The 21568-nt window shown below is 41.4% G+C and overlaps 2 protein-coding genes across 4 annotated transcripts in view; both read right to left on the bottom strand.

Moving 5' to 3' along the window:
* Window positions 1-2395, bottom strand: part of kmt2a (lysine (K)-specific methyltransferase 2A) — a 39123-nt gene extending 36728 nt beyond the window's left edge. The window contains exon 1 of the mRNA XM_082502822.1: window positions 1565-2395. Coding sequence (XP_082358948.1) covers window positions 1565-1810 — 246 coding nt within the window. The 5' untranslated portion in view covers window positions 1811-2395. The remainder of the gene's footprint in view (window positions 1-1564) is intronic.
* A 1479-nt stretch (window positions 2396-3874) lies between these two features.
* Window positions 3875-21568, bottom strand: ube4a (ubiquitination factor E4A). 3 transcript variants are annotated; one of them, XM_082502823.1, is made up of 20 exons: window positions 21451-21568; window positions 18917-19102; window positions 17636-17812; window positions 15881-15993; window positions 15459-15611; window positions 15127-15286; window positions 14822-15024; window positions 14535-14726; window positions 14097-14430; window positions 13868-13994; window positions 13430-13737; window positions 12817-12949; window positions 12539-12729; window positions 12128-12228; window positions 11045-11158; window positions 10600-10774; window positions 10302-10482; window positions 10040-10187; window positions 9794-9951; window positions 3875-7383 (listed from the first exon to the last, which is right to left on the bottom strand). In XM_082502823.1, the coding sequence occupies exons 2-20, from the start codon at window positions 19044-19046 to the stop codon at window positions 7248-7250; spliced, it is 3234 nt and encodes a 1077-aa protein (XP_082358949.1). In that variant the 5' UTR covers window positions 19047-19102; window positions 21451-21568; the 3' UTR covers window positions 3875-7247. The 3 variants fall into 3 exon arrangements, with proteins under 3 accessions (XP_082358949.1, XP_082358951.1, XP_082358950.1); XM_082502825.1 differs by having other exon boundaries at window positions 18917-19098; window positions 21451-21552; XM_082502824.1 differs by lacking the exon at window positions 21451-21568 and adding an exon at window positions 21081-21221.

The following is a 21568-nucleotide window of genomic DNA, read 5'->3' on the forward strand; positions in this document are numbered from 1 at the left end:
TACTCCCACTGCAATGAACGCATGCTGCTCATCATGAAGAAGGAAGATGGTAGTTCGCTAAGGCGAACACACCCCCACATCACAAGGTCCGTCAAGAAGGGGCTCGTTGTTATTGTAGCCAGCCCTGCATGCGCACTGTCACCAGCCACTGCTCTGATAAAACACGGCGAATTCACACACTAAACCTTATACACATATACACTCAATAACGGCCAAACGCCGTGTAGCTGTGTATCAGGCGTCATCTCAGAACATTATAAACCCGATATTATTTTGGTACTAGCTACGCACTGACTGTGCAGAGAAGGGGAAAACATGTCCACCTCCCATTTTCCTATGCATCAGCAATAGCCCCGATGGCTAGCGCGACGTAGTGCGTAGCATGGTAGCTGCCCTAGCTTAAAACTAAACAGCAATAGATCTGATTTCGTTTGGAGCATGAGCTCAGCCAAGTTTAGCTCCGATGCTTTAACCCGCTACGTAGCAATATGCTAATCGGGGAGGAACGCAGCAACCTCCCGGGCAAAACTGCAACTTTATAACGCCGCTCACGGAGAGGAGGAGAAGAATGGTGGTGTAGTTTTAGCTGTAAGATGTAGACAGCTAACGTGCGAGCTAACCGAGCAGCTACGTTGGGAGGTTGACACCTCACCTCAAACAGCCAGTCCTCGGAGCAAATACGAAGCTATTTAGCTGGCAAAGATAACCTTATAGAGAGCTGGGGCAAAGGTAAAGTGAATAAGGAGTAGCCGTTCTCGCTGGAGACAGACGCTAAGTTCACGTTAGCTAGTTAGAAACCACAATTGTGTACTCTCACCTCCTTCAAGTTGACATGTCTTGTTTTCAAACACATAACACGCTATCATGAAGCTACGGTGCTGTTACACCGCAGGGACGCCACCATTTATTAAAAACGTGTTTAAATTCTGGTTAGTTGCAGTGGGTTAACATTAAAGCTAATATGTTAACGGTAACTTTTACCGTGTTAGTGTTTATGATTTTGAAAGCAGGCATGAAGGCTTCATACCAGGCTAATAACAACTTGCTAACTAGTAATCCCACCTTAGTTACGCCATATACATTGGTCACCAAATAAACTAGTATCGCTGTTGTTTGTTACATGTACTGTATGTTGTAATAGCGTTGGAACACCGAGGTTTCTTCTGGCCGAGCTAGCGTTAGCACTGGTTCACCCAAAACTGAGTGGATGTAGCCCGTCCTCACACTCCTGCACTGAGGAGCAGAAAACTTTCTTTCCAGTAGAGCTGTGGAGACTAGATATCTATAAAATAATTTGGCGTTTTTTCTTGCTTCTAACTAAAGTTAACGCTGTAACGGGTTACTGTAGAGTTTAAGGCCACATAACCAACTCAAAGTTAACTGAGCATCTTGGCAATGACAAGTTTGCTCAGAGCCACACTAAGCGTCAGGGAGACGGAAAGATGGTCAACGTTTGGGTACAGTAACCGTTAGCTCCCTGCCTCACATGTAACCAGCGGTCCTCCGCGTGAACTCTGGCCCCGCAGCTGTCTTACCGATGCTCCCGGGTCATCCCCGTCCTTACCTCCGTGCTGCTAGAGTCGCTCGATTCCCCCAAAACATCCCGAAATTTCTGCAGGTTGCTCCCGATAACCGAAGAGACCTGTAGTGCAGCATCAAACCCGGGTCCGAGCCCAGCTGCATTAGGGTGGGCTCCCGAGACACTCCGCAAAGAGGCAGTAACCCTGATTCGGCCCGCTCTCCTCCCGGTACCGGAGTTGCTGCTCCCTCCGGGCCGAGCAGGGAACCGCCACCGACAGCTGTGCGCCATTTTACACTCTCTGCCTGTCTGCCCTGCGATCGGAGATACCTCAGTGGGCGGAACCCTTACCGAGCACTCCACATAAACAACCTCTACCAAGCGCAGCGTTCTCACTGGCCGAGAACATCGTTATGCATGTTGCGGGGCGGAACTGAAGAAACCCCGACAATGCATTTTCTCAGCGGCCCTATTGACTCTGCACGGCTGATTCCAAATCAGGTTCAGGGGCTTTGCCCGGGAAGGAGGTGCGTTTGAATCACCGAGGAGGAATAGACTGATATCTTACAGCATGTGTTGTTTCTTATACCAGATAAACAAGATAAAGCGATAAGTGCGTTTTTTTCCTTCTTTTTTGAGCTGCAGCCAAACCCAGAGATAACAAGATAAGATACTCACTGTAAACAATCTGGGTCACAGTGCGTGTGACTTGAAGCAGGAGACTAGCATGCCACAACATAATAAAGCTATTCGCTTCCATCAAAAGTGCATGCTTAAAAAAAAGAGAAAAAACATACATAATGGAAAAAAAATCACTAAAAATACTTGGCACGTTTTGTCCATGAAAGCAAGTAGCCTACTTGTGTGCAAACGGGCCCTGGGTATACTGACCCAGGCAAGATTACCCTCTAGAAAATTTTTACACGTGGTTTTAAAGGGATGGACATGGTGAGAAATAATACTCTGTTAGGCTGTGGCATTTAAACAATGCTCAGGTACTAATCAGCCCAAATTTGGGAAGAAATATCTCCCACACCTTTACAGCACCAGTAGCAGCCTGAACGATTGATACAAGCCAGGACGGATCCATGCTTTTATGTTGTTTATTCCAAATTCTGAACCTGCCATCCAAATGTCACAGCAGAAATCTAGACTCACCAGCCCAGGCAATGTTTTCTAACTTTCTGTTGTTCAATTCTGGTGAGCCTATGCAAACTAACCTCAGTTTACTGTTCTTAGCTGACAGGTGCAGCACTCAGTGTGGTCTTCTGCTGATGCTCTTCTGCATACCTTAGTTGCAACTAGTGGCTATTTAAGTTACTGTTGTCTTCCTTTCAGCTTGAAAGCAGTCTGGCTGTTCTCCCCTGACCTTTCTCATCAACATATTTTCACCCACAAGAAATGCCACTCACTAGATATTTTCTCTTTTTCAGACATTCTCTGTAAACTCTAGAGATAGTTGTGTGGGAGAATCCCAATAGATCAGCAGTTTCTGAAATACTTAGATCAGGCTGCCTGGCTCCAACAGTCATGTCAAGTTCAAAGTAGAGCCAGACTGGTATATCGGTATTAGCATTTTTAATGCCCCCAAAAATTAAAATCGTAAGGAAGAGATGGGAGAAACACCCTTCAATTATGTTGTGAGTGTTGAGGTTTCACAGTCTGTTCACCAGCGGGCACTTGGCAACTTCCCTGTTGGTAATACTTACATGGAACACCAGGAACACAACCAGCCGGCACATAGTCAAGGAATCCATGACTTGTGACAATAAAACAAGATCATTTTCAAACAGCGTAGTTATGTTATCTCTGTAAGGACTCATAAATAACTACACATAAGTGATAGGGATATCTGTTTATGTTTAATGTGTAACACCTTTTTTAAAACACCTAGTATTGTTCTTAAAATCAGTCTAGATCAAAGGGACTTGTAAATCACTTTTGTTCTCCATTCAGATGCTCAGTTTGAACTTGAGCAGGTCATCTTGGTCATACCTCATTTACTTTAATTCTATCTTTTACCCCTCTGTTCAACACTTTGGCCGACACTTGATGTCTTTTAAATGTGCTATACAAATACAGCTGACTTGACTAAATTCACTGATTTTCTGCCATTTGGTTGGCTGATGAGATATTTGCCTTAATTTGCAGTTGGCCAGGTGTAATTAATAAAGTGGCCAGTGAGTGTAAGGTTTAATTGCACTTCTAGTCCCTGTCCAAGTAAAGAAGACATCATTTCATGTGTTCCTATAACCTGACAGTGCCTCACAATGTGTATTACTGTTCTCAAAGTAAACGTCGTCATTTGTCACGAATTCAATCTGTCACATGAGAAAGAGAACGTAATTTCGTACATAACTTAGATTAGTTTATTTCTTAATCATAATGTACATTGAAAATAAACATTTTATAATCACAAATAAAACAAAAAAAAAAGTGTTTTAATTAAAATCATGTAATCGGGTGGTAGATCCTCAATACAGAAATCAGAGCATGCCAACAAATACATAATCACCTTCTTACACGTTACCATCTCGCACACAATTGAATTAAAACAATTTAATTCAAATACAACCCAAGAGCATGTTACCTCCTTCTGTTGTTCTTCCCCTATATTCTACTGCCCAGCTTCACATATTCCTCAAAGAAATAAACTCAATCATGTATGTTAAGAGTATGAAACAGATCAGCTGACATGTACTGCAAGGCTCTTGGTTTTAGGCACCGTGTCTATTGTTCATCTTTGCCAGCACGTTTTCACACGAAGCTTGTACACAACACAAGTCCTGTGTTTTAAATGCAAGATCAGGATGCTTCGGTTAAAATATCATGAAGGTTAATTCAGAGGGTGACAGTGACAGTTATGTTGTACACAGCCATTCAAAGTTATTAAACCCCATATCTCTGCCCTTAAATCTCAAGAAAAGTGAACACCACTGATGGCCAGTGTGCCACAGATGGGAAAGAGAAGCACTTTTGCAGTTTGGAGCAGCTCCGGTGAACTGAAGGTGCAGAAAAGAATGAAATGATCTCATTCTTGTTTGAACTCTTTCACCCCATAAAGATGACATTTCACAACCTGCCCAGTACCCTTAATGATAAGTTTTGACAGCTCAGTATATATCAATTAAAACAACCATTGCACATGCAGAGGCCACCCTCGTTAACGTCTAATGCAAACTAGGGCTGCCACAACTAGTCATTATTTTTGCGATTAGTCGACTAATCAGATCATGCATCCATTGGACGTAAAACTACAGCTTATTACACCAGCATGCATCTGCTCTCATATAATCATTAGCTTACAGCTTGAAGTGTTTAAAGTATGTTCTAACTGAAAATAAAGACAAGATGATAGTTTATTAAATTTTAATGAAATTTGCAGATTGTCTCGGTGGGGTTTAATAAACTCAGCCGTCTGCTCTTTGCTCCCTAAAATATAACAGGACACTGGAATAAATTCTCTACCATCTCACTGTTTAATCAGTTTTCTGTTTGATGTTTATTCAGCTGTGTGAAAACTAGAACTACTCAGGAACAAATAAAAGTCTAAGTGACTCATATATCATGTTTAACCTGAGTAGTGAAAGACTGCGGGGGTCTGACAATGATGTGCCGGAAGTTCGGTGTTCTCGCCGTCTCGAGTGAGCCTTGACCACCCGGTCAGCTATCAAGCTGGTGGGTAACAGATGTGTCTGAAAACGTCGAAGCACTTTTGCAAATATGTGATGTGTTGATAAATCGAGCAGATATTTGAAGTTCACACAGCTACATTCTCACCTGAAAATATCTTAAAAGTTTATTTTGTGACCCAGAAAGAGTAATATTAAAACTAAGTAGCTGCCGCCATTGTTGGAAACTGGAATTGGCTGAGCCATAGTATGAATTTTGGAATAGGTTGGGCCGCAAGCATACACCCGACCCATCCTTCAAATCTGGGGAAAAGGAGGACGCATTTGGAGAGGTCCTCAAATTTCATTGTGTCTTCGTAACGTAATCGGCCTCAGAAGGATGTGGTCTCTGAATTTGGACAAAGCTACGATACAGAAGACAGCTTCTTCTTCTTCTTCGGCATTTAACGGCAGCTGGCATCCTTGTAGATGCATTGCTGCCATCTTCTGTTTCAGTCTGCTTATTCCTGCATCTTTCAGGATATTAAAAAGCTTCAAACGCCGCGACGACTATAAAATTTGTTGTCGATGATTTTGATAGTCGACGTAATCGTGACTAGTTGACTAATCGTGGCAGCCCTAATGCAAACTCAGTCATTTAGGCCTGAAATATGACAGAAATCACTCAGTTCAGAAAAGAGCTTTAAGGGTTACTCCTAGTAGGCTTTAAAGGGGTAAAGAGTTAAGATAAGTGTTCCAAAGCTTTGATGTAACTCAAATAAGAAATGCACGTAACAACACACTCATAGATAACCATGTTGCTGCTCTGTATTTCTACTAAAATTAGGCATTTGTAGGTATTAACTGAACTATCAGCCATGTTTATTTCCCCCAGAAGTATATTCTCTGCCTGTTTGATGAGAAATAGAACAGCTGGTACATTTTAAAAAAAAAATTAAATATCCAATAAAAGACTCTGAGATAGTGCCCGAGTTGTCTAAATGCCTTCTCTTACTTGATTTTATTCCTCTTTAGGCATGAGCAGTTATTTTTCAGCAGCTTTATTCTCTAAAAAAAAGCTAGACTAAATAAGAGTCAATTATCCATTTGTGCCAAATTGTAAATAATGTTTTCTTAATGCTGGCTTTGTTTGCTTGTTTGAGTTGCCCCCTGGAGATTTCACACGTCAGCTGTAATATCCATGAACAACTCTGTCACAGCAAAACAGATTAAAGTTAATATTTAAGGAGATTTAATATTCAATCTGACATCTTTGAGACCTAAAATATGATTCAGATTGGTGCATTTTATCTATATGGTCTTTATCCTTTAACCTTAATTGGCTGGTCTTATATAATCCTGATGAGATAATAAGTGCTTCACTACAGACAGGTGCTTGAAGATCTGAAGAGCCTTATCGATACGTCTTTAAATACAAACAACTGTTTAGTGCTACACGTGTCTAATTACAATGATCAAGTTTATTTTTTTGAAAGCCTCCAAGTAACCCTATGTTCTAGTCAATGAAATAAAAGTCATACACACAATTAAATTCAGACTCAGCTATGCCTCACTTTTAATGCTATTTACAAGTTGCGATTGAACCCAAGAGTGCAAACATACGGGGTGTTAAAGCACTTTGAAAGGCAGTGTGTGAAATACTCTTTATGAAAGTGAAGTTAGATAATATGACAAAAATACTTACCTTCCGGTATAAAGGGCCAGGTGGTTGGACAGGAGTATGTACAGTACATTAAAGTGCTGCTGAACAGATATTTCTGACTATATTAACTCATTAACACAGTACCCAAGGATGTATCACTCTGCTAGTGTTTTCAATAGAGCATCACGGGAGGAAAAACAGCCACCGTGTATGGATTTTGAAGTTCTTACCAGCAGGTGGGCTACAGTTTGCCAGGACTGTTGTCACACGGACGATTTATTAAGAATGGAAGCTGCAGGGAAAGGCTAATGCAGTGTCAGCTGGACTGGAGGAGTCAGAATAAATCCAAAGAAATAAGCACACTGTGGATCTGCCATGAAGCAAAGGAGCAAGTGCGGCCAGGTAAGAAAAATAACAGCGCGAGGCAATGCTGTTTGTCACAGTGAGATCAGGGCTAGCCGCTGGGCCCCAACTGAAGCTTTTCTTGCTTATGCTTCTCCAGCCACTGTAAGATCTGCTGTTTGAGTTCATCATTTGGCCTGATTTGGTCCATTGTCAGAGGACTGCGGTTGAAGGGGTCTGTCTGGTCACTAAAAGGCAGACACAATTAATAAATGGTCATGACTTCTATATACCAACTTCATAAAGATGAACACATTTTCCATCCATCCATGGAATTTGCTTTTTTTTTTTCCACATCTGCGTGGATTCTCTCTAGCTCCTCTGGCTTCCTCCCACAGTCCAAAGAAATGCACGGTTTAACTTAATTGTGACTGGCCATAGATGTGACTGTGAGTCTGAATGGTGTTTTGTCTGTTAGCCCTGCGATAGACTGGTGACCTGTCCAGGGTGTACCCTGCCTTTCGCCCTATGACCCTGAATTGTTTAAGCAGAAGAAAATGGATGTATGGATGGCTAATTAGATGGCTAAATCTAGCCTGCTTCGCTCTTGCAACAGAGATGTATGTGTTTGTGTACACATGTATAATTAAGGTCGTGCTTGTACATCTGCCTCTTTGAAATGATGTGTGTGGAGAAGGGCTGCACTGGTCCATCATCATCTCCCTATTTCTGTCTGTCGATTCTACTTTAAAATAGAACTTAATGTATCGTTTGCTGCTATTAGAGCATCTTCTCAACTATTAACCAGTGGGCTTGTATGTGTGTTGGGGAAAGAAGTTACTCTGTGTGGGGAGGGCATGATAAATGGTGCAGGAGACAAACAGATGCAGATTAAATGTGTTAAAAGAACTAAATTAGGCCTAAATTTAAAACCAGTAAAAAGAAAAAACCCTAAACAAAATTTTTTTTAAAAGTTACAAAAAATAGCCCAGCATATCTTCAGACTTCAAAGTGTTTTAGCTGTTCAACTGATTAATTACAGTTGGCTTAATCATTTACAGTTGTATGTGAACAAGGTTCTCACACAGGTATAGTCAACCTTCTGTTTTATCACACCGGAAGAGGGAAAGAAACATCCACATATGTCTGGATCATATAGGTTATGGTTATGGGCAATCTCACAGATGAATCATCAGACAGTGTAGAGATCATCCAAACAGAATACAGTCATGTAAAAAAATAAGGTTTTTACAAGACAAACCCTATAATTGCCACTTTGTAAAGCCACTTTTAACAGCAATAACTTAATGAATCGTTTTTTTCTGTATGACTATCAGTGTCTTGCATTGTAGAGGAAGTTTGGCCTACTATTCTGTGCAACTTTGCTTCAGCTCCTTAAAATTTGTAGTATCTGTTTATGTACAGCTCTCTTAAGGTCATGACACGCCAATTCAATCAGGCTGAGGTGTGGACTTTGACCGGTCCACTGCAACACCTTTATTCTTTTCTTTTTCAACCATTCTGTCATAGATTTGCTGCTGTGCTTGACACCATTGTCATGTTGCATTACCCAGTTTAGCCTAGCTTTATCTGTCAGACAGATGGCCTCACATTTGACATAATATTTTGATATACAGAGGAGTTCACAGTTGACTCAATGACTGCAAGATGCTTAGGCCCAGTGGCTGCGAAACAAGACCAAATGATCATCTCTCCCCCACCGTGCCTGACAGTTGAAATGAGGTGTTTGGTTTTCACCAAGCCTGGCGCTGTGCATTATGATCAAACATCTCCACTTTGGTCTCATCTGTCCAAAAGACATTGTTCCAGATGTCTTGTGATTTCTTTAGATGCATTTTTGCAAACCTAAGCTCTGCTGCAATGTTCTCTTTAAAGAGAAGATGCTTCCTCCTGGTAGCCCTTGCAAACAAACCATACTTGTTAATTTTTCCCCCTAAAGGGAAGGAGTAAATAATCGGTTCATTTTTGTTTGTTAGCAGTGGAGCATCTACAGTTTTCAAGATATTATTTTGTGTGATGGTAGACAAGATGATAGATACCATCACAAAAGCTCAGTGTGATTTAATTTTGTTGAAAACTGAGTCAAGGTCATACCAAATGTGAAAAATCAGTAAAAACTTACTGACTTACCCACAACTTTTTATGGATCGTTTTCAAATCTCACAATATATTAGGCCTTGGAGGACACGAGTGACATGAGGGGCAATCACTCCCCCCCACACACAGCGCCATATAGGATCAGATTTTTTTTTACCCCTTAATAAGAAACACCTTCATTTAGAAACAGCATATGATGTTCATTTGTGCTATTTTTGTCTAATATTTAAATTTGCTTGGTGATCTGAAACATTTAAGTGTGACAAACATACAAAAAAAGGAAATCAAGAAGGGTTCAAACACATTTTCACACCATTATAAATGCTTCAGACCAACAAACTGCCAAAACATCTCATTTTACAGCAGCGGCCACGCTTGCTTATGATCAGTCAGTCAATTGCCTTTAATTAGCAGCACTTAGCTGCTACTTGGAACATGGAAGCAGGGTGAGGGTGTTCTCATTTTTTCACAAGAAACTTTCTTTTTTTTTTTTTTACATGACTGTACTTTCAATTCTGGGCTTTGTAAAAAGGAACAAACCTGAGGAGGTGTCTTGCTATAGTTGAGCGGTCTACTGTTACATTGGAAGAGGGGAGAAGAACAGGGTCCAGCATCAGGGTGGACATGATGGGATCCAAGAATTCATCTGGAGCATCTGCATATGTCTCCTCTTCCTGCTGCTGTCTGTCTGCATGAGACTAAATAGAGGCACAATGGAAACAAACATTCATGAGTACCTCCTATCGTCTTTTATTACTCTGGTAGCCTCTCCAAGTAAAATGATACCTTTATTTTATCAGCGAGGAGTCCAAAAGCTACAATCATATCCCCAGGCTTGTTGATCTTTTTCAATACTCTAATGGTCTGGGAGAAAAGAGTAGGAGAATACGATCGTCCATCCTTTGGGACAGTGGCACAGAAATTCTCCTCATCGCTGTTGGAGAAACAAAGCAACAGTCTGTTTCAGGATCAGATTTAACAGGGATTACAATTAAAGAAATGTAAGGAAACTGATATTTTTCTCTGTAGAAGAATGTTTTAAACATACCCCAGGTTTAGGTAGATTGTGCAGATGTCAGAAACGAGCTGCTGAGGTTTGAAGTCAAACTCACTGAAGTCCTTGACTTTAAGAGCGCCCATTTTAGGGCCCGCCAGGTGCTGCAGGAAGTAGTTAAGCATGGAGATGATCCTCTCAGCCAGGAATGGGTGCACAAAGATACCCTTAATTTCTGAGAAAAAAAAGAAAAGCAAAAGGCAGAAATAATCACAGTGAATGGATGAGGACAACAATTAAATGGGTTCATGAGTGTAGTGGAAAGGATGTGTAGCGGTCTTTTCTGCCTGACCTGAGGTGAGGAAGGCCAGTGTGCCGATGGTCTCATTGGACATGATGTTGTGGAAGCGTCCCAGCTGTCCAAACATCTGCAGGCTGGACTCTTTCTCCCTTCTGGCATCAGGGGCCAGGCCTTCCCAGTCCCCTCGATCCCTCTCCAGCTGCAGAATCTTGATTTTACTCAGGTACTACAGAGGAAAGAAGATTCAGCTGAAAAACGGAGTCTAAATCACATCAAAAATATCTTTAAAAACAATAAAGTTATTAATAATGATGCTACTATAGAACCGTTTTAGAAAGAGATATGCAGTAGATGACAAGTACTGATAGATTAAACTAGATTTCACCATCAGAATATTGTATAATGTCAGAATAATATTCCAGCAATGTTCAGAAAACATCACATAATACAGAACCAAGGCTGAAGGTTGTGAAGTCAAAATACATCACGGTCTCACCTGAATGGCCTCATCCAATAGGAAGATGGCATCATTCATCAGTAAATTGAGGAACCTGAGGAAAAGAGGGGGGTTCATGGCCTCCAGGTTTTCAGATGCATAGTTGGCCAAATGCTGAAATAAAACATACCAAACTAAATTAAACACATTTATGCCAGTTTGCAGGTATGCACTATCCATTTGTTCCTTTATTATGACTACATGGTTAAAAGGGTTTATACCAGCATGTGTTAAGTGTTAAGCAATTAATTTTATGTTAAAAAACTAAGGAAAAACTTTCCACTTTCACTCTGTCTCTTAAGCAGTAAGTGGTTCTTCATTGCTGGCTAGCTCCCCTGAAACAGGAAAATCCACCTGTTGGCCGTAATGATGGGGTGTGTAGAGCACTTTATAAAGAGAATAGTGTGGAGAAGAGAGTAAATCAGGTGCCCCAGTGGTTCGTTGACTGAATTCGACACTGTCCCCGCCTTGTGTGACTTTTTCCACTCAGTGGAATCAGTGCTGGCAGAGCAGATCACCACAAGATCCGAGCAGCACTACGTCGTGCCATTTTAAGGTGCGATTTAACCCCCAGTTAAATGAAGGTTAAGTCTTTTTTTTCCTTCCAAACACACCCAACAGTTTACAACATGATGTGTTATTATATGCACATAACACTACAACCACAACTAAGTTTGCAACAGTTATCAACAGGAAGGGAAAGAGGAAGGGGAAAAAATACTGCCACCTTACACCCTTCTTCACTTTTGATTGATGTGTGCAATGGACCAAAATCAAACAAAAAGAAACAAAAAATAGGAGCCTTCAAAGAAGAGTCGATAGAATTTTTGAAAACCTGATTTCCTTGTCTTGCTTTAAAAATTCATTAGGTAAACTGCGCTCAAAATGCCTGACCACATTATCTCATGGAGTGAATTGCTTCTTACTAGAAGTGAGGAAAACTGAAGCCCGAATGTAAGCAAAGGAGAGCACGAGGTGGCTGCAGAAGAAAAGTCAAACCAAGGAATTTCATGTTGCATGGCTAAAAAGTACAATCATCACACATCTAACATCTGAAATTTATATCTAGAACATCAACATTACCTTGATGCTCTCTCTGTAGTTGTCTTTTCCCCACATGTATTTAAGAGCTGGATACATAGGCCTTCTGTAGTTGAATTTCTGTTCAAACTGATGAGGATCACCTGTGGGGGGGGACCAGAGGAAACCTTAAACCCCGCATGTTTCAGCTCTCCTTCCTGTTTGCTTACACTTCAGAGTTTATCTCTTTATCTTGTTGTGCAGAGCACGTCCAGGTGAGCACACAAAACCTAGCTTCTTCACTGTTCACAAAAAGACCCTAAATAATACTACGCCTCACCAAGCCGAGCTCTTTTAATCACAGATGGTCTTAGTAACAGTTGACAGTTAACTTAACAGGAATGTTAACAAACAGCTGTTTCAGCTTTCCACCTACAGATCTTTAGAATCTAGAAAGTCTAAACTGTGTTGTACCTGTGAATTCAATGTCTACAAACACAGTAATGAGGGCCTCAGCCAGCTGGGGTGCGTGTCTATAGGAGCAGAAAACTCTTTCTCTCTGGAACACGATTGGCTGAGCAGCACCAGGGGTCACCGGCTCCATGTGGGGCATCACTGCCTCCAAAACCTCGGCAAGCTTTGCTCTTAAATGAGGGTTCTTCATCCTGTTGTCCAAACAAGACATGACAAATCTGAACGACTCTTCATTTCATCTGACTGAAATCACAGACATGGTCGATAAGGTCACTGACCTCTCTACGTTACCCATGAAGACAGTAATAAAGTTTAGAATCTGCTCTAGACTTTCTGCAGACGTCTCCAGGATGTCTTCTGCAAACCGACGAAGGAAGATGAAAAAATCTCCCAAATTTTCTGCAAAAAACTCTGACAGACAAAATGCAGATTAATGACTATCGTGTGAAATGCTCAATATTATTGAGATGAGTGACTAAAAACTGCGATATTGCATGCACAGATGCAGTCATTTCAAACCAGTCTGTAGTGTCTGCTGTGAATGAATCGCATGTACAAAAGCTTGCAGTGATTTACAAACTCACACCTTGAACTTTGACAACAAAAACGCAATTAAATGATCAGTGATGTTATTTATTACATGCCGGTGGGGTGTGGTAACATTCCGTCAAAATGATGTTTGCATGACGTTTTATGAAGTGGGGTAAGGCTTTTTAACACAACGTTCACACCTTCAAATTTAAGGAGGCGAAAGAAAAACACCTGATCCAACTCAATCCTGAGAAAATTAAGAGAAATTAAAAGGCTGAACATGTTGGCCCAGTATGACAAAAAGTAAACCTGAGTGTTTCACCCCATTGTATTTACTGTATAGTGAAATATCTGACGTACCAGGTACATAGCAGAGCATCGTGTTCTGCAGGGAGGGCAGGGGAAAACTGAGTGCTACATGTTCAGGCCCCTGGTTCCCCATACTGAGCTGAACGAGCAGAGCAGCAGTGGAAGCTTGTAGGTTAAGGCAACATTGCAGCATGGCAGGTTGTGTAGTGGCAGCTTTGGTTGAGAGATAGACAATCATCAGGCGCTCAAACTGCTCCAGGAGCTGCTCCGACATTGGGCTGCCTGTTCGCTGGGCCTCCTGCCACGTCACCTGGAGCCGGTGGAGAGACTGGCTCATCTTCACCATCTGCTCATGGAGTCTGCATGCACACATTATGCATGCAGACAAGTGCACAGACACAGTGGGAACAAGATAACATACGTTGGAAGTCTCAGTATTCTCTTTAGCTTCTATATGGAAAAGATCTGCGTTTGTCTGACTGTGTTTACCTGTGAAAGCCTAGATGCTGGGTGAGTTGTGTGAGGATGAGGTTTTCAGTCAGAAGGCTGTAGGACTGCGCCGACTCCATCGGCTGCTGGGGAGGCACAGGGATCAGGCAGGTCTCCTTATCAAGACCTGACATAAGAAAAAGTGGACAGTTTATTTATTACCAAAGGCGTTAAATTAACAATCTTGAAACCATTATAAATAAGGGTCACTGACATCCAGTACACTGACCTCGTGCATGCACATTGCGATTCCTCCTCTCTTCCTCACTCAGCTCTTTGAGTGCGCAGTAGGTTGGGTTGAAGGTGAGCAGTTTAGGTGAACGTGGCCTGCAGAAGGGCTGGCACAGCTTCAGCAGAGCTGCACCCAAGTTCAAGAAAAATGCATCTGAGGCGTACATCTGAAAGAAGATCTCCGGCATCTGATTGGCCCAGATCTTGGCTCGGCCAGCATTAGCTTGCAGGCAGCTGCCCAACCAGGTGAGCAGCAAGTGGCGGGTCTCACCAGACCGCTGGAGCAAGTTTTTCAAGATTTGGTGCAGCTTGTCATGAAACTGGCCCATAAACTGCAAACCAGTGAGAGAAGAAAAGGTCATTGACTCTGGTGTATTTTCAGTTTGGCAAACAGGCAAACAAATCAGGAGCAGCAAATGAAAAAGAAAGCGTTTACCTGGTGGATGTTGGCCTCTTGGACCTTTGTTTCCTGGGCGCTGGAGCGGGAAGGGTTCAGGAAGTAGCCGTGCCCTTCTACCACACCTGGGGTTTTCAGCAAGCAGGATATATTGAATACTGTCCCCAGTAGGCTTTTCTGGTACTGCAAACCATTAGCTGGGTCTTTGGGCTGGATGTGTTCAACGAGTACCTGTGAACATAGAAAAAAGAGGATTTAAAATCGTCTGCTGTTGTCAGAGGGTGCACAACATTACCACAACATTCGCTAAAAGTCTGTCTCTGTACCTTGGCAATATCTTTATGGTGGCTGAAATAGAGGAGAACATCCAGGTAGGAGTAGAGAAGAGGCTGGCACAGGTCCAAGTCCTTGACACGTCCCTGGAAGATGTCGAACACCGGTACCATAACCTCCTCAAAAGTCCGCACCTCCTGATCAGACAGCAGGCCAGCAATGACCTCCTCCACAAATTCAACCACTTCGTCTGGATCTGAATCACAGCAGAGACATTTAGGCAGAAAACTTTACACATAACACTTATAACTTTACTCAAAACTCAAGACAAAACAGTTGGGCCCAGTCCATGACCTACGTGCTCCATTGAAGCTTTCCAGCAGCAGGTCCAGAAGTTGTTCGTAGACATTCTGGCTGATGTAGATCTCTGGTGTGAGCAGGACTGTTCGTGTGTTAGAAACGGTCAGATTCTTACAGCGAACAGCAAACGAAAGTAACTTCTCTGGTACCTTTGTGATCTGGAGGTGAGATAAAAAGAAAGTGAATGAATTATGGAAAAGTGTGGGTTATTTTTATGTTCCAATTACTTAGAATACTCTATTAACAGATGGCCATCTCTAAAAATAGTACCACTAAAGAGCGACAATTACAATCATGCAGAGGGGGGAGAAAAAACAAAAACCCAGTTACCTCTTCCTTAGCCCTCTGATAACAAGCAAAAAGGTAAGGGATGGCACATTTCTCTCCAGCATCCCGGTCAGCAGACAGGTTAACAGCACTGCATGACGTCATATAGATGAGCTGGTTTCCCGGCTCTAGCAGCAGCAGACGGTTAAAAAGGGCCTGGAGGACAAAAGAAGAAGCATCACTGACACAAATCAGTCTGACCAACACATTTCAAAAGCCCCTAAAACAACGAAGTCTTCATGTCAGGCATTTTCTTTATGAAAATCAATTTTTACGCAATGCGTCAAAATGTAATGTTTTTGCATCTGATGGAATACGAGGTTTCTTCAGCCACTTTGCCAGACATGTAGAGGTTCACGGTAAGGTGAGAAATGAGACGGAAGAAAAAAAGTGATAAGATTAAAAACACTTTATTGACATTTGACCTGTTCTATGTTGTCCATGTCCAGCCAGTCCTGCCCATCTAGATCTGCAGCCATCTCCTCCAGGTAAACACACCGAGGAGGGATCCCATTACCTCCTCTCAGACTAGGGTCACCTAGGGGGAAAATAAAAAAATAAAGTCAATTAAGATGTTTTTACACATGGCAACTTATTATCTCTTAGACTACGTGCACTGAATTAACTGGTGCTGAGAAATAGATCAACAGTCCAACAAATAACTGCTACATTTCCTCAACATCATCACTCATCCCTGAGTAGTGGTGGAGAGACTCACACAATGAGACCTCACAGTAGGGATGGTTTTTATATTGTCTTAAAAGGTGCTGAGTCATTTGTTACTCACAGGACAGCAAATCAAGACAGTGTGCTGCATCCAATAATACCTCTAATAACAGAGCTCGGTACTATTTAGGAGAAACACACTCATCACCCAGCACCTGACTGCCTTTTAGATCAAAAGAAGGAAAATCAGCTGACAATATGGCATGCAAGACTTTAGTCTGCACAAGCCTCTCACGCACAAGGTTTTAAATAGTCCTACCTTAGGTATTTAGTATTCAAAGGTATTGGTGATAGCTGACCAATTAAAGCAAATTCTATATCATTTTCACACTGATGCATTTAATTGATGTCATTATTACGAGGTTTACATTATAGTGAATCTGGATTGCTATAGTTCCATGTCTCCCCTCCAGATATAACACACTTACAACACAGATTTGACCAAGCGAGCACATAAGTTTGTCCACCATTTTTGACCTGCTTTGAATTAGATGTGTGTGGAGCTGATCCATCATCATCATCATCATCATCAAATGAGAGAAAATGGAGTATTTCTAACTTAGGGGCTGATTTTTAAATCAGAGCTTAACATGACTGAATTTGCAGAGACACTCCTTTATCTCATCTACTTAAGTTTTTCCCCCCCTGTTGGTGTTTCTGTGGGTTAAAAACTTGGCCGTGTGTGGGTATAACCTGGAAAGAGCACAGGAGACGGCTGAGGATGGCCAGCAAATGTTATAACCTAATACCATTTTAGCCGTTTGCCTCATATCCGCCCACTCAAGTTATTACTTACAGTAAAGCTAAATCAATCAGCATAACATGTCAGTGTTTGAACATGCCTTTATATTGGAAGTGCGATGTATAATCCTGGTATGTGTGTGTGCTTCTCTTCCACACATCCATCTTTTGTTTTTTCTCTGTGTCACGGCCACACACTGTACAATATGGTGGGTGGATAGTCCTAAAATAATGGGTGCATGTTAAGCTCCTCTGACTGCCACCCAGCAACGATGCTATTGGTCATCGGCAATGCCATTGGGGGTTTAGTATAACTGGACTCTGGATCAATCACCCAACCCTAGTAGGGCTTAAGTCCCACAGATACAGCCCAAATTATTTTAAAAAGTTTAAAGTTTACATATCAGCATGTGACAAAAATCATACAGCCAGCCAGGATTAGGAGCTAGAAGTACTGCAGCAGTGAAACCTCTATGGTATGACTCTCACAGAGCCCTAATTTCAACACTGGTGGGTCAGTCTGAAATTAACTGATGAGGGAAAGAATGGTCATTTCAAAATTGATATAATGCATTTAATTTTGTACCTTTTTGGCCCTTTTTTGAGTTTAGAAACCACAAACAATACTAAGAAGTAACATGAATAGATGTTTTGATCCATATTATCCATACTGAGTTAATACCCAGGGGCCGTGCAAATCACAGTCAACTTACTGTTGTCCAGAGTGATGAGAAATATTCGCTGGATCATGTGATTGACATTGAGCTGCTCGCACAGCTCCTGCCGGGACCGGAAGGAGCGGCTAATCTCTGCCACAGAGTCGTCATTGTCATCAACGCTGTCTGAAACCGAGTTTTCTGACTCCGACTGGCTCTCACCCGAGTCCTCCACTGTGAAAGCACATACAAAAGCCAAACATGAAGCAGCAGGTTAGCATAGCACAGACAGTCCAATAAATTAATATTTTGGCTAGTTTAAAAATAGATAAATCTCATCCGTGCTACAAACTGGTGATAAAACTGCCTTTTTCGAACAAAAAGAAAATCGAGAAAAGTTTCTAGGATCTAAAAATGATCTTGACTGATGGCTAAAAATCAGGGGGCAAGTTATAGAAGGGCATAAAACTGCTTCCATCTTGACATTTTTCACTGTATGAAATGTCATTAAGAAATGCAATTAATGGGACAGAGGATGATCTGAAAGACCAAGAAAACTCTCGAAAATAATCTCTGATACAGAAGTGGTGGTGCATCGTTTTCATGCAAAGACCTTTGGTATAAATAACATGAATTTGGAAACACAGTCTGAGAAAAATCATCTTATTGTTCATGAAGTGATACATAGGTAACACTGGAACCCTGCTGTGTGCAGCGGCTTTCAAGAGAAATCACTAGAAGAAAAACTTACCTGGAATTTCATCACAAAAATCAACATCTGAGATAAACAAGTTACTCTGGAAGCAAATGCTGTGACTGTTGCATGGGGATATCCTCCTTTGGGGTGGAGCTGCGTGATTTACAGAAAATGCACAGATGCAGGCATGCAGTTGCTAAGGTCCATTTGGGTCTACTGATAGAAATGTTGTCATTGGGCAGTAAGCAGAAAGATCCATTCTTGAATTTTTTTTGTGATAGCATGGAGTCATCTGTCAAGACTTTCTATTACAATGTGCATTAACTACACCTGTGCCCCTGGGGCGGACTTCAAGCCGACCTTATTAACGTATTCCAGGAATAGCTAGTCATCAGCAGTGTCTGCAGCTGTCCACACAACAGAGTATAATCAACTTTTACATATCAGCACACTCAGACAAGCTGGCTTCTATAAAAGGACGTGACCTATGATTATCTACCTCAAAGCCTACACACTTTAATTCCAGACAATGTTAGGAGAAGTTGGGATTCTGTCCAAAGTAACACACAACACAAATCAGTCTACTTCAGATATGTTCTGACTGCTTCTTATACTGTATGAAATGTGATCATTCTACTCACGTGGTGGTTGAGTAGAAAGCTGTTGAGGTTTCTGGCCTGATGCAAACTGTTTGGCATCAGCCAGTGAGCTGAAGAGGGCAGCAAAGGGGTTGCGGGAGATGTTCTGGTTGTTGTTGCCCTGGTCAGTCATCTCATTGGGGCTCAACACTTACTCCATCCAAGATCCCAGCTCTAGGGACTAGCTATCTTTTAAAAAAAAAAAAAAAAAAAAAAAAAAAAGGGGGCAGATGGCAATTTCAGCACACTTAAATGAACAGTATCATCATCACACACAAACAAGTGTATTTTTGTTTCGTTTGGTCACTGTTACTTTGATTTAATATGCAGATCTTCATGATGTTGGCCACTTTACCAAACTCATCTGTCCAGCACACTCAAATTCAACATGTTTTACTGTCAGCACGTTGTTGCCTTCAGGGTACAGTTGCACAACCTCAAGTACTATTAAAGAAGGCAGAGCCTTAAGGGAACCAGTAGCTCTGCTTTAATTTGTCACATGACTGTCTGGAGGCTAAATGCACTTTTTGCACCTTCGTCACACCTCCCTCTGCACCTCCCTCATCTCTCCCTACAAATATATTCTGAAAATGACACAATTAACATTCCTTTTAATCTTAAGTTGTTAAATTGCAAACACTGGCTTAAAATAACATCTTGCTATTTAGGGCTTCTCACAACATTTTTGGTTTTAGTGTGTTTATCTTACATATTTTACATCATCTTACATATTAAGCCAGTATATAAGCTATAGCTCTTTTGCACACATCTCTTTTTCAAATCTCCATGTTTTGTCTCCTTTTCTGTCTTCATTTATTTATTTGTATTTATATGTTCTATTTCTATTGTATATATTCATCAGCATCTGTGGGTGGACAGCAAAGAAAGAATTTCATTGCACAGAGGAATGCCTTTTTCTCTTGTGACACATGACAATAAACACTTTGAATATTGAATCTTAGTTTCACAGCTTAATGGTCATCATAACTTTCTTTTCATCTTTACAAGGTAATAGAGTTATTAAATATTATAGGTAGTAAATATTTCAGTGTATTACATTTAAACAGCAATAATTTCCTACATAGAAAAACTACTAGTGCCCACCAAGGACATGTTTTTTTTTTTTCTACACAACAATGAGACACGTCGAGGCATACTGTATATGAGAGCAAGAACTGTATGTAAGACTCCAGTGACAATTTAGTCAAACTGGAGCTCCAACAAAGCCAAATATTCAAGAAGACTGTTCCTGCTTAAGGTGGAAACAACAAACTTGTTTCACCACTTGAGGGAAAAACACAGTGAAGTACTACCAGACTATAAAGGAAGAGATTCAAGCAGCTGGTGATGTGAAACCCAAAAATAATTATGACACCTTGTTTCAGTGAATTCACACTTTGAATTAGGTAGTACATCATCAGTGACAGGAACTCGATGCAAAAGAAGGGCAAAGAATGCCCTTCATTTACTTATAGTTATAAATACACCTGACTGCAAGCATCAATAAAACATTTACTATGTTGTTTTTTTCATCATAAATATCATTACTGCAAACTGTCTTGAAATACTCAGCATCTCAAACTGAGTGGCTTGGAGACACTGTTCGAGTGACAAGGCTGAGGTGGTTTGGACATGTGCAGAGGACGGATAGTGGATATATCGGATAAAAGGTTTTGCACATAGAGCTGCCAAGCAAGGAGAAAAAGAGGAAGACCACAGAAGAGTTTCATGGATGCAATGAAGGACCTGCAGATGGCTACTGTAACAGAGGAAGAGGAGGATGCAAGGAATAGGGTGAGATGGTGATAGATGATCCCCTGTGGTTTCCCCCTACAGGGAGCAACCTGAAGAAGAAGCAGCAGCAAATGTTCTTGAAACATCATGATATAATTTTTAAGGGCATATCGCCCAGCCCCAATTTAAACTGAATAGATCTGTTTTAAAGAAGATGGTAAGCTGTCTAAATGGGCACTTGTTGTTATTACTATAAAACAGAGTGTACCTCCACGTGTATTAGACATCGTGAGATGATAACCTGGGACAAAAAGGTCGTGGTCTGCTGAACCCTACTTTCTGATGATGTTCGAAAGTTTTTAGCACGACAAACAGTAACTCAGTAACATTAACAGTAACATATGGACTGACCGCCAGTCTAGGTAGAGCTCACCTCTTCCGCAGATTACAGTTACTGTGCATAGTCAGGTTTATCAGTTCAGCACCTTACAGCTTTAACTCTGACCACTTTACGAAGACTACTTCCCAGCTAGTCACCTTTACGCTGTTCTGAGAGAGTCACATCACCCGTTAGCCGTGTTAGTGCGCAGAAGATGAGCTGCTTGACGGTTTTGTGCTAACTAGCTAGCAGGTGGAGCTAGCAACCCTGACCGCCCTGCTGGTGCTGGTGCTGCTGCTGCTAAGCTGAGCTGTCATGGGGTCACCAAGGCTCGATTTCAACTTTAATTTCATAAACTCAAATGAGGATTTCAGGTATTATCAACCTCAATAATATATACAAACGATAAAGACGGCTGTCGTACCTGTTTGACGAGAAGTAATGTGTATTTTGAGTTATAAAATTGCTTCTACGAAACCAATGCCAGTTCCTCAGTAAATAGTAAACGTTTTCTTCTTTTTCCTAAAACGGCTGCTGCGAGC

The sequence above is a fragment of the Aulonocara stuartgranti genome (genome assembly GCF_965226115.1).
Source record: "Aulonocara stuartgranti genome assembly, chromosome: 14".
Classification (NCBI taxonomy): domain Eukaryota; kingdom Metazoa; phylum Chordata; class Actinopteri; order Cichliformes; family Cichlidae; genus Aulonocara; species Aulonocara stuartgranti.

What these genes read in the sequence shown, in the direction of transcription:
- ube4a (XM_082502823.1), bottom strand. Translation starts at nt 19,046, where the DNA reads ATGACTGACCAGGGCAACAACAACCAGAACATCTCCCGCAACCCCTTT. An exon ending in TCTCATCACTCTGGACAACA is followed by an intron (nt 15,994 to 17,635) that starts GTAAGTTGACTG and finishes TTTTCCCCCTAG; the next exon opens with GTGACCCTAGTCTGAGAGGA. An exon ending in AAGAGGCCAACATCCACCAG is followed by an intron (nt 14,431 to 14,534) that starts GTAAACGCTTTC and finishes ACTGGTTTGCAG; the next exon opens with TTTATGGGCCAGTTTCATGA.